Source organism: Neophocaena asiaeorientalis, unplaced genomic scaffold, assembly GCF_003031525.2.
Source record: "Neophocaena asiaeorientalis asiaeorientalis breed wild unplaced genomic scaffold, Neophocaena_asiaeorientalis_V1.1 scaffold243, whole genome shotgun sequence".
NCBI lineage: Eukaryota > Metazoa > Chordata > Mammalia > Artiodactyla > Phocoenidae > Neophocaena > Neophocaena asiaeorientalis.
In genome coordinates, this window is record NW_020173113.1 from 596236 (window position 1) to 605779 (window position 9544).

The 9544-nt window shown below is 46.2% G+C and overlaps 1 protein-coding gene and 1 long non-coding RNA gene across 5 annotated transcripts in view; one reads left to right on the plus strand and one right to left on the minus strand.

Moving 5' to 3' along the window:
* Window positions 1-4208, minus strand: part of LOC112398801 (zinc finger protein 568-like) — an 18920-nt gene extending 14712 nt beyond the window's left edge. For 2 of the 3 annotated variants that reach the window (XM_024743522.1, XM_024743523.1), the window contains exons 1-3: window positions 4117-4208; window positions 1854-1922; window positions 1216-1259 (exon numbers count right to left, since the gene is read on the minus strand). In XM_024743522.1, coding sequence (XP_024599290.1) covers window positions 1216-1259; window positions 1854-1896 — 87 coding nt within the window. In that variant the 5' untranslated portion in view covers window positions 1897-1922; window positions 4117-4208. The remainder of the gene's footprint in view (window positions 1-1215; window positions 1260-1853; window positions 1923-4116) is intronic. The other variant, XM_024743524.1, reaches the window with a different exon arrangement.
* A 3133-nt stretch (window positions 4209-7341) lies between these two features.
* Window positions 7342-9544, plus strand: part of LOC112398815 (uncharacterized) — a 113685-nt gene continuing 111482 nt past the window's right edge. For both annotated transcript variants that reach the window (XR_003003068.1, XR_003003069.1), the window contains exon 1: window positions 7342-7468. This is a non-coding gene — a long non-coding RNA (uncharacterized LOC112398815). The remainder of the gene's footprint in view (window positions 7469-9544) is intronic.

Consider the following 9544-nt stretch of genomic DNA (forward strand, 5'->3'; position numbering starts at 1 on the left):
AACAAATGAAGAGGAAATAGGCAGTCTACCTGAAGAATAATTCAGAATAATGATAGTAAAGATGATCCAAAATCTTGGAAACAGAATGGAAAAAATGCAAGAAACATTTAACAAATACCTAGAAGAACTAAAGAAGAAACAAACAATGATGAACAACACAAGAAATGAAATGAAAACGACTCTAGAAGGGATCAATAGCAGAATAACTGAGGCAGAAGAACGGATAAGTGACCTGGAAGATAAAATAGTGGAAATAACTACTGCAGAGCAGAATAAAGAAAAAAGAATGAAAAGACTAAAAAAGTACAAGTAGAACTACCATATGACCCAGCAATCCCACTACTGGGCATATACCCTGAGAAAACCATAACTCAAGAAGAGCCATGTGCCAAAATGTTCATTGCATTTCTATTTACAATAGCCTGGAAATGGAAACAGCCTAAGTGTCCATCATCAGATGAATGGATAAAGAAGATGTGGCACATATATACAATGGAATATTACTCAGCCATAAAAAGAAAAGAAATTGAGCTATTTGTAATGAGATGGATAGACCTAGAGTCTGTCATACAGAGTGAAGTAAGTCAGAAAGAGAAAGACAAATACCGTATGCTAACACATATATATGGAATTTAAGGGAAAAAAAAGGTCATGAAGACCCTAGGGGTAAGACAGGAATAAAGACACAGAACTACTAGAGAATGGACTTGAGGATATGGGGAGGGGTAACGATAAGCTGTGACAAAGCGAGAGAGTGGCATGGATATATATACACTACCATACGTAAGGTAGATAGCTAGGGGAAAGGAGCCGCATAGCAGAGGGAGATCAGCTTGGTGCTTTGTGACCGCCTGGAGCAGTGGGATAGGGAGGGTAGGAGGGAGGGAGACGCAAGAGGGAAGAGATATGGGAACATATGTATAACTGATTCACTTTGTTATAAAGCAGAAACTAACACACCATTGTAAAGCAATTATACTCCAATAAAGATGTAAAAAAAAAAAAGGGAAGCTGTTGAGAGGTGCCTTTCATTTTACCTTTTTTTTTTTTTTGGTGGGGAAGAGAAGGAATGGAGAAACCTGAGGTCGATGACAGGTTGAACAGAAAACAGCCAGAGCTAAGTGGACTAATAGATTTTTCAAGGCTGCAATATAATTTCCTAATTGCTGCCTCAAATTCACTGGAGACAAAGTAGGGGGTAAATTAGGAACTCACCTGGGACACGGCCATCTGGCTCTGCCCTGACAAAGGATGGAGATCTAGGAAGGCAGAATTAGGAGGGTCGAGATCAGTGCATACAGCCATGAGACCACCATCACCAGCTTAATAACAATCACTCTTGCCCCACACAGGGGATGATCTGGACACGTGGCCTGGTAGCTCCAGCCTGTTCCCCTGGGACACGGCTAAGATCCTGTGTGTTTTCCACGTCAATTTATTTTCTCTTCCTGGACAGATTTATGACTTGTGTTTAAAGACATCTCCTCGGAAGCCATTAACAACCTGACATCTCCTTTCTCTCAGGAATTCTATGCCTCGAAATTTATCGTAAAAAGGCAATCATAAATAAGCACAGGCTACAAGGATGTTAACTGTAGGTGTTTCCACCATTCAACAATTTGGAAGCAACTAAAGCTCCAGCAAAGGGGACTCAGATCAAAAATTAGACACGCAACATGGGAAATACCACATGGGCTTTAAAAATGCAATGCAATCCTGTTCTCATTTCTTAATGTATTTAAAAGTAGGTTACCAGAAAGCAAGTGTAGTGTGATCTCCTTTGTTAAGCAATATGTATTTATTGAGGAAGAGCAGTCCAAAATAGCATTTATGAAAACGTTGAGAGCGCTTACCTTCCAGTGGTAACTCCACCTTTATTCTTTTATTTACTTGCATTTTTTCATTTTTCTCAGTATCATTTACTAGTAAAACAGAAAGGAGAAATTATTACAAATCACCTATTATCACACTGAGCCCTGGAGGTGATAGACCCTGAGCAAAGTCTGGAGGACAGGGACAGCTTGCTGTGGTTTGGAGGAAGGAGACAAACCAGAGCTAAGCGCAGGGCAGAAGGCAGGGGCGAGGAGGTAGGAAAGGAGGTGGGTAGAGGGAGGTTAACGGCCAGGCATTGGTCAGTTCCTCATGGAGCTGGAAACCACTGACCTTGCGCCAGGCTCCTTCGGCCCTTCAGTGGGCCACCTCCACCCTGTTCCCGCCCCAATACTTCCTTAGTTCCCAATATGTCCATTTGATTGCCATGCTCTTCCTTATTTGGCGGTGTTCAAAACACAGTTTCCGCAAGGAGCTTCTGTTAACCATTGCTACTGTAGCAATCCCTGCCTTAGGATCAGGACAACAGGGCTCAGCAAGATGCAGCTTTATGAGTCACTTCCCAGACCCAGTTACTAGCATCAAAATGAGAGGCAGCAGAGCTAGGTGATGGCCTACCTAGAGACCACGCTGAAAGGTCACAGACACACAGAAACCAAAGACACCTCTTTGGTCATCTAGTCAGGGTAGAGGAGATTCAACATTTCTGCTACAGGTAAGTTGGTTGTTTATACTATGGGACTGACTCAAATCCAAAAATAGCCCAGGGGACTTCCCTGGCCGAACAGTGGGTAAGACTCTGTGCTTCCACCGCAGGGGGTGTGGGTTCCATCCCTGGTTGGGGAACTAAGATCCGGCATGCCGGCGCGGGGCGGTCAAAAACAAACAAACAAAACAAAAATAGCCCATGGCACAAGAGGGAAAGATAATGATGTGTGCACAAATGTGTCAGGAGTGGAGAAAGTCCCGTGAGGCAGGTGGTCAATCTTTCCAGCCTGATCCTGCCTTTGCAGGCACCACAGCAGGGCAGCGTCCCTTCATCCGTCTGTAACTTTCATCCCTCTCCTCCAATAGGAGTTCAACTGACCACCATCACACAGCTCTTGATGGTGGCTAGAAGTTGAGTCACCGAGTCAGCCTTGCTCTCTCTCAGCTGAAGGAAGGGACAGAGGGCACTGCAGGTCCAGTTCTTCTAGGACCTGCTATCCTGTGAGCCCCTTCCCTCTAACCAGAGCATCTGGGTCTGTCCTGTGAGCCTTTTCCCTCTGCCCCTGGGGTCTGCGCTGGCGCTCCTCTTCCAACTCCCCTCAGAGGAGCTATTTTATTTCTAAGGAGACAGGACCCAAGGATTCAAAGACAAAGGTACCTTTGCTGGGACCATCACTTCAGGACCATGTCTCTGCCTCTGACCCGAGGAGCTCACCTCCTTCTGAGGCCTCAGACTGGGTCTTCTGTAGTCTAACTAAGGAAGCCCATGGCAGATCAGCTGGTGTCTGAAGCTGCTGAGCCGTGGGCTCAGTTATGAACCCTGACCCTGGAAAAGCAATGACCACACAGGCGATGCAATTAGTAACCTCCATGACGGAGCGAAGTTGAGGAAAACCCCAAAGTTTTCCTTGCCACCAGAAGGCACAGTGCCTCACTGTAGTTTTAAGAATTGACATTCAGTAAGAGCTGAATTACCGCCCGATAAGGTCTGGGCTCTGGAACGAAACTGACCGCCTGCTCTGCCGCTTTTATTCGTTTCATAAGAGGTCAGGGCCTACCGTGTGCCTGTTCTACTGTTCTACGGGTTCTACTGTTCTGCGTGAACAAAACTTCAGAGTTCCGCCATCTTGCGGAGCCATACTCTTAGCAGGGGAGATACAGACAGTGAGCCAGCAAAGTGATAAATGTAGGGTGCGTTTGTTGGAAAGGCATAAGCGTTATGCCGAAAAAACGAAAAAAGAAAAAGGATCCCTCCACTTTACTGTGTGACTTTGGTTAGGTTTCCCAGCCTTTCTATTCTTGCTTTCTCTCTATAAAACAAAGAGCATCGTAGTACCTCCTCACAGGGCTATTGTGAACAGACTACTGTGAAACACAGGGATGCCCGGCATTTACTAGGCACTGAGGAAACGGTCGCTGAATGAATCAAGATATGAACCAATCACTCGCTGACCCCCGTAGCCCCCCCTCCCCTCCCCACCGCGGCCCTGTCACTCAACACCCCAGGGACGCGACCTCATTGCCCAAGGCCCCTGCGACCTCCCCATTCAGCCCATCACCAACTCCGCCCTTCCTTACTCAACCGCCAGGATCCCGAGGTCTCAGGGCAGATAACAACCGGAAGCGTCAACTCGCACCGCCCTCGGGGTCAGCAGGGCACTTCCGCTCGCCGTCGCCCCGGGAGCCCGAGCGGTGTGCACGCGCAGGAGCGGGCTTTGGGGGTAGGGACTTCCCTGGTGGTCCAGTGGTTAAGACTCCATGCTCCCAATGCAGGGGGCCTGGGTTCGATCCCTGGTCAGGGAACTAGAGCCCGCATGCCACAACTAAAGAGCCCGCGTGCCACAACTAAGGAGCCCGCATGCCGCAACTAAGACCTGGTGCAGCCAAATAAATAAATAAATAAAATTCTTTTAAAAATAATAATAATTCTGTATATAACAGCTCAGCAGGACTCACAGACTCTGAAAAGAACTAACAGCTTTTCTGAGTTCCGAGTCCTTCTAGGGAATCTTCAAGCCTGAGGGTGGTCCTGGGGAACCCGAACATACTGTTCCTGTAGATTCTGAGGTCGGTTTGTTTCAACCATCCCAGTGGGTGGACCTCATGAACACAGTGTGACTCTGCCCCCAGCAGTACACTTGCTTGGTGTTTGTGCGGAGGTTGCAGACCTGAGGAGCAGCAGCCGGAGGGCACTGCTGTGATTTTCCCGCCTCCGAGGAGCAGAGGTCCTGAGTACTTGCAGTGGGCGGCAGCTGAGGGAGCTTGCTTTCTTGCTGTGGTGCACGGTTCTGCTGAGGGTCCCTGGTACCTGCCTCTTCCTGGAAGTTTTCCCTGCAGTGACTGAGGTGACAGGTCCATCAAGCAATGTCTTGATGACGTTCTGCTCTTTGAACTGGGTGAGTTCCTGTAGGAAAGGGAAGGCCAGTTGCAAGTGTTCATCTCCTGCTGCACTGCATCGCTGTGTGTGCCACTGCCTCTGCAGATTTCCCACAGGCAGGAGAGTGTGCAGAGTGAATGGGGCTGGAATAGACAAAATGGGAATCCACCCCAGGGAACTGGTTGATGGCTCCAATATGTTGGCATGAAGCCAATCACATGACTGTCAGGTGGCACAGAGGTTAGAGCTTTAGTCTTTGGATGACTGTGTCTGTTAGTTGAGAAGTGTGTGTACCACAATAAAACCCAAAGGAGGAAGACTTCAGCTAGCTGATGACGATTCTACTTTCAAGGTCTTTCTGTTATTGAAGGATGTTGTAATAAGCCAGAGTATAATAATATGTACTGTGGACTTAGACTATGCCAGGCACTGTGCTATGTTAATTATATTCATTTGTAATTTAAAATTATTAGTAGAATCCCTCACTATTATTATACCATACCTTCCAGATCGGGAGACTGAAGCATACGGATGTCAAGTGAGTTATCCAACGCTTCACAGGTAGTAAATGAAATAAAGAGTTAAGATTAGGCGGTTTGGCTCCAGAATGCATACCCTTGACTTCTATACCCTTCAGTAGTCATGAGCACATCCTCATTTAAGAAAAGGATCTCGATGGTTACATGTCTTGGTAAATTTTGTGGAGTAAGTAAGTGGCAGAACTCAAACTAGAATTTAGGTGTCCTGACTCCAGATCCCATCATTTTTCAAGGTGATTCGTCTTTTCCCCCTGTCCTCTGGAGCAGTACATCTTAGACTTGAATTTACATAGGGTTCCCCTAGGGATCTTGTTAAATTGCAACTTCTGATTCAGTAGTTCTGTTGGGGACGCTGAGTGTCTGCATTTCTCACAAGCTCCCAGGTGGTGCTAATATGCTAGTCCTCAGAACACACTTTGCGTCCAAATAAGGTTTTACGGACCCTCTGGTTTAGCAGCTATGACTTCTGCTTGGAACACACACACACACACACACACACACACACACATGGAGACACAGTGATGAGGGAGTAGGATTGGGGTGCTTTCTGATCTCACTAGTGAGACCCCTCACTAATTCTCTTTTGGGGTTAAAGACTCTGAGGCCCGTGGAGGGAGAGGATGCTTCAGGGAGTTGTTAACAGGCTGAGACTGGGACCTATTCCACTTGACTTCCCAGCCAATGTGCCCCTCTCCTCCTTCCCTCCCTCTGTTGCACAGGAGCTTCTGGGGGAAGAGAATAGTAAAGGAATGGGCATTGTTCAATGATGGATTATTTAAGACTTTATAAGAACCACCAGGGTGATCTCCATTCCAGGCCTCCTTGTCTCCGTTGTACTGAACACAGGTCTCAGCTACCCAAGAGGACCCAGCTGTACTGAGCCCAGGTCAAAAGGTCAAAATATTGCGTTGGCCAAAAAGTTTGTTTGGGTTTTTCCATAAGATGTTACAGAAAAACCCGAACAAACTTTTGGGCCAACCGCAATAGCTCTCCTCATAGGTCTGCATACCCATGCAGGCACCACTCTGGGGAAAACGGACCCACAGAGGTCTCTCTGATGGTCAGACACTGTTTGTAAGCACACCCCTGTCTACAAACCCCAGGGACTACCAGTAACTAGATACATGCTACAACTCTTGTATTAGTCTGGGTAAGCCAGACTACTGGAATAATTAGATGGAAAATATAATGGCTCAGACACAACCTTTCTTGCTCACATAAGAATCAACCATGGGTAGTCCATGTTGACCGGTGGTGTTCCTCCATATAGATCGAGGCTGTCGGCATCTCTGCCCTCTTCAACATGGCTTCCAGGGCACTCTAGTTGTCATCATTCCTGGAAGTGAGAAAGAGAATGGAGGAGCACAGGTCAGGAGCCACCACTAGCTTTCAGGATCACCATGGTACAGAAAGTCAGGAAGTTTTTTCTGAGACCCAGAGGTCAAAAAACTGCAGAAAACCATTGCTGACAGCACAGGTGTCCCATGGCCCCAGGGTGGTTGGGTGATTAGCATAGCAAGGAGTCTAGCAGGTACTGCAAAACTCACATCTGCTTACAGCAGAAATTAATACAACATTGTAAATCAACTATACTTAAATAAAATTAAAACCAAACAAAACTCACATCTGCTGAAAAATACTTGCCTACTCTTCCTGCTAGAGGAAAAGTATGGTTTCTAACTCCCTTCTCCCTTCCAGATTTCATGCAGAGAGGTCACGTTGGCAAGCAAGTCTGAGAAATGTAATCTCAATGCTTCCAGCCCCGGCAGTCCAGGAGAGGGGATGGGAATGGGAATGTCGCAGAGTGCCAACAGACAATACCTGGCACATCTTTGAAAATCCCATTAAAACTGAAAGATTTGTCTCCCTTTTCCTCCTTCCAGACTGAAGTTGATCCCTGCCGATGTCTCCAGTGTCACTCTGCAAACTGAAGCATCAACTCCTGAGGCAAGCAACAGTGGTTTGTGTCATGGAATTGTCTTCTTCTCCTGGCCCTGGACCCTATGGATATCAAGTGAGCCCTAATTTGTATTACCCACTATCTTTGTACACACTTGTACATGTATGTTCTTATAGATATGCAGGTACATACACACAGACCCACATCTCAGACAGCAGATCCTCAAGTGCAAAGTACTGGCCTCCAAAGCCCTGAGCAGCTTCACAGTGGAGAAGCCCAAAACATTCATAGGTGTTAGGGCCAAGGAGGCTTCAGAGAGTTGGGAGAAATTCCTAGATTCTGCCCAAATGCCCCTGACCTCAGAGGCCAAGGCTGTAGTCATGGGGGCATTCGGGTGAAGAGCATCCTCCTGGGTACTGAGCTTGGAGATGGATTCCAGGATTTATTTTATATGACACCTCAGAGCATTCCTTTCAATGGAATGAACTTTCTCCCCTTCCTGAGGGACCAGTCTACTCAGTAAAGACTCAGTGAACATGAGCAAATTATAATGAATGAAGACTCACATTTCCCAAGTTGTGTTCCTGTTGGAGGAATTCTTAAGTCACCGATTCTGACCTAGAGGAATCTTTTGCCAGAGAAAATAAAGCTAGAGAACCTAGATCAAGACTGGCAAATCTGTTGCCCTTATGCTGCCATTATATTCTACGTACACGGCAGCTATCGTTTGTCAATAATGTGAATTGGGAGATTGGGATTAACATATATACACTAATATGTATAAAATAGATAACTAATAAGAATCTGCTCTATAAAAAAATAAAATAAAATTCAAAAAAAATAATGGTACTCTTTCTGGTCAAGGTCAGACAGGCTCTTAGAATTCTTCTCAACAGTATGTTCTAGTCTACCTCTACCAATCAGAGTTGGTAATTATGTTGAAACCTATTTGCTATGCCTGCCCTAGGTCAGCATTTCACAAAATGTCTTCCATGAAACACTGGTTCTCTAGCTTATTAACAATCATGATGTGAGTAAAAGGTTCTATGATCATAAAAACTTGGGAAACATTGTTTAGATGTGTTTTTTTTTAATGGAGAGACTTCTACAACCACTAGGATACTATGTAGGTAGGATACTATATAGATCTCCCAAAAGGTCTGTAAAATACGGCATTTTCCAGGGGCTTCCCTGGTGATGCAGTGGTTGAGAGTCCGCCTGCCGAGGCAAGGGACGTGGGTTCATGCCCCGGTCCGGGAAGATCCCACATGCCATGGAGCGGCTGGACCCGTGAGCCATGGCTGAAAAATAATACAGCATTTTCCAAATGTATTTCACCATAGAACTCTTTCCAAAGAGCGTGTTGGGAGACAAAAAGGATTATACGTGGAATAATAAGAGGCTTTCTCTGGGTGGCCTGACAGTGGGCTAGGCGGGACCAGTGGCTCCTCCTCCCCCAGATAGAGTGAGGGGCTGCTCATGATCTCAACTTCCCACAAGGTTGCTGGGCAGCTGTCATTTTCAGCATTCCTCTGAACATCTGGCACCTGAGCTCAAATACTTTTCCTCTGCTTACAATGGCACTTTCATGCTCATGCTGTGAAAAGGAAGATTGTCAGGGGTGGCCCTGGTCCAGCTGCACCCAACCCAAGCATGTCTCTCTACAGGATAACGAGAGAATGTGAGACTTGTGCTTTGTGCTGGTCCATGTGTCTGTGACCCAGCCTGCCTCAATGATGCTTGCTGGTGATTGAGCCCTTTGCCTGACAGTGGTACCTAATGTGGAGTGAACATGGCAGAAAAGTTGAACTGTTTCACTTGAGGGGTGGGAAGCATCCTCTCTGGGGTTGAGGACAAATCACCAGTAGTGCTAATGATTGAATGGCCTCATTTTCTGTGGGCCACAAATGCCCCTGAACTGGCAGGCCATGTGAACTTATGGCCTTATGATTGTATGGCCACAATGTCTATAGGTCCCAGAAACACTGCTGAATGGGCAGTTCATTTGCTTCTTGGTGGCTAGTCACTGTGTAGTTAAAATGTCTAGGGGCCACAGATGCACACCTGAATGGGCAGATAATTTGGCTGTGTCACTATGAAAAATTGAGGCTGAGAGACAAGGCTGCCCATTGTTAGATCTCTCGTTTACTTTTCTTTTGAGCTTTTTTTTTTTTTTTCTTTATTTTGCAG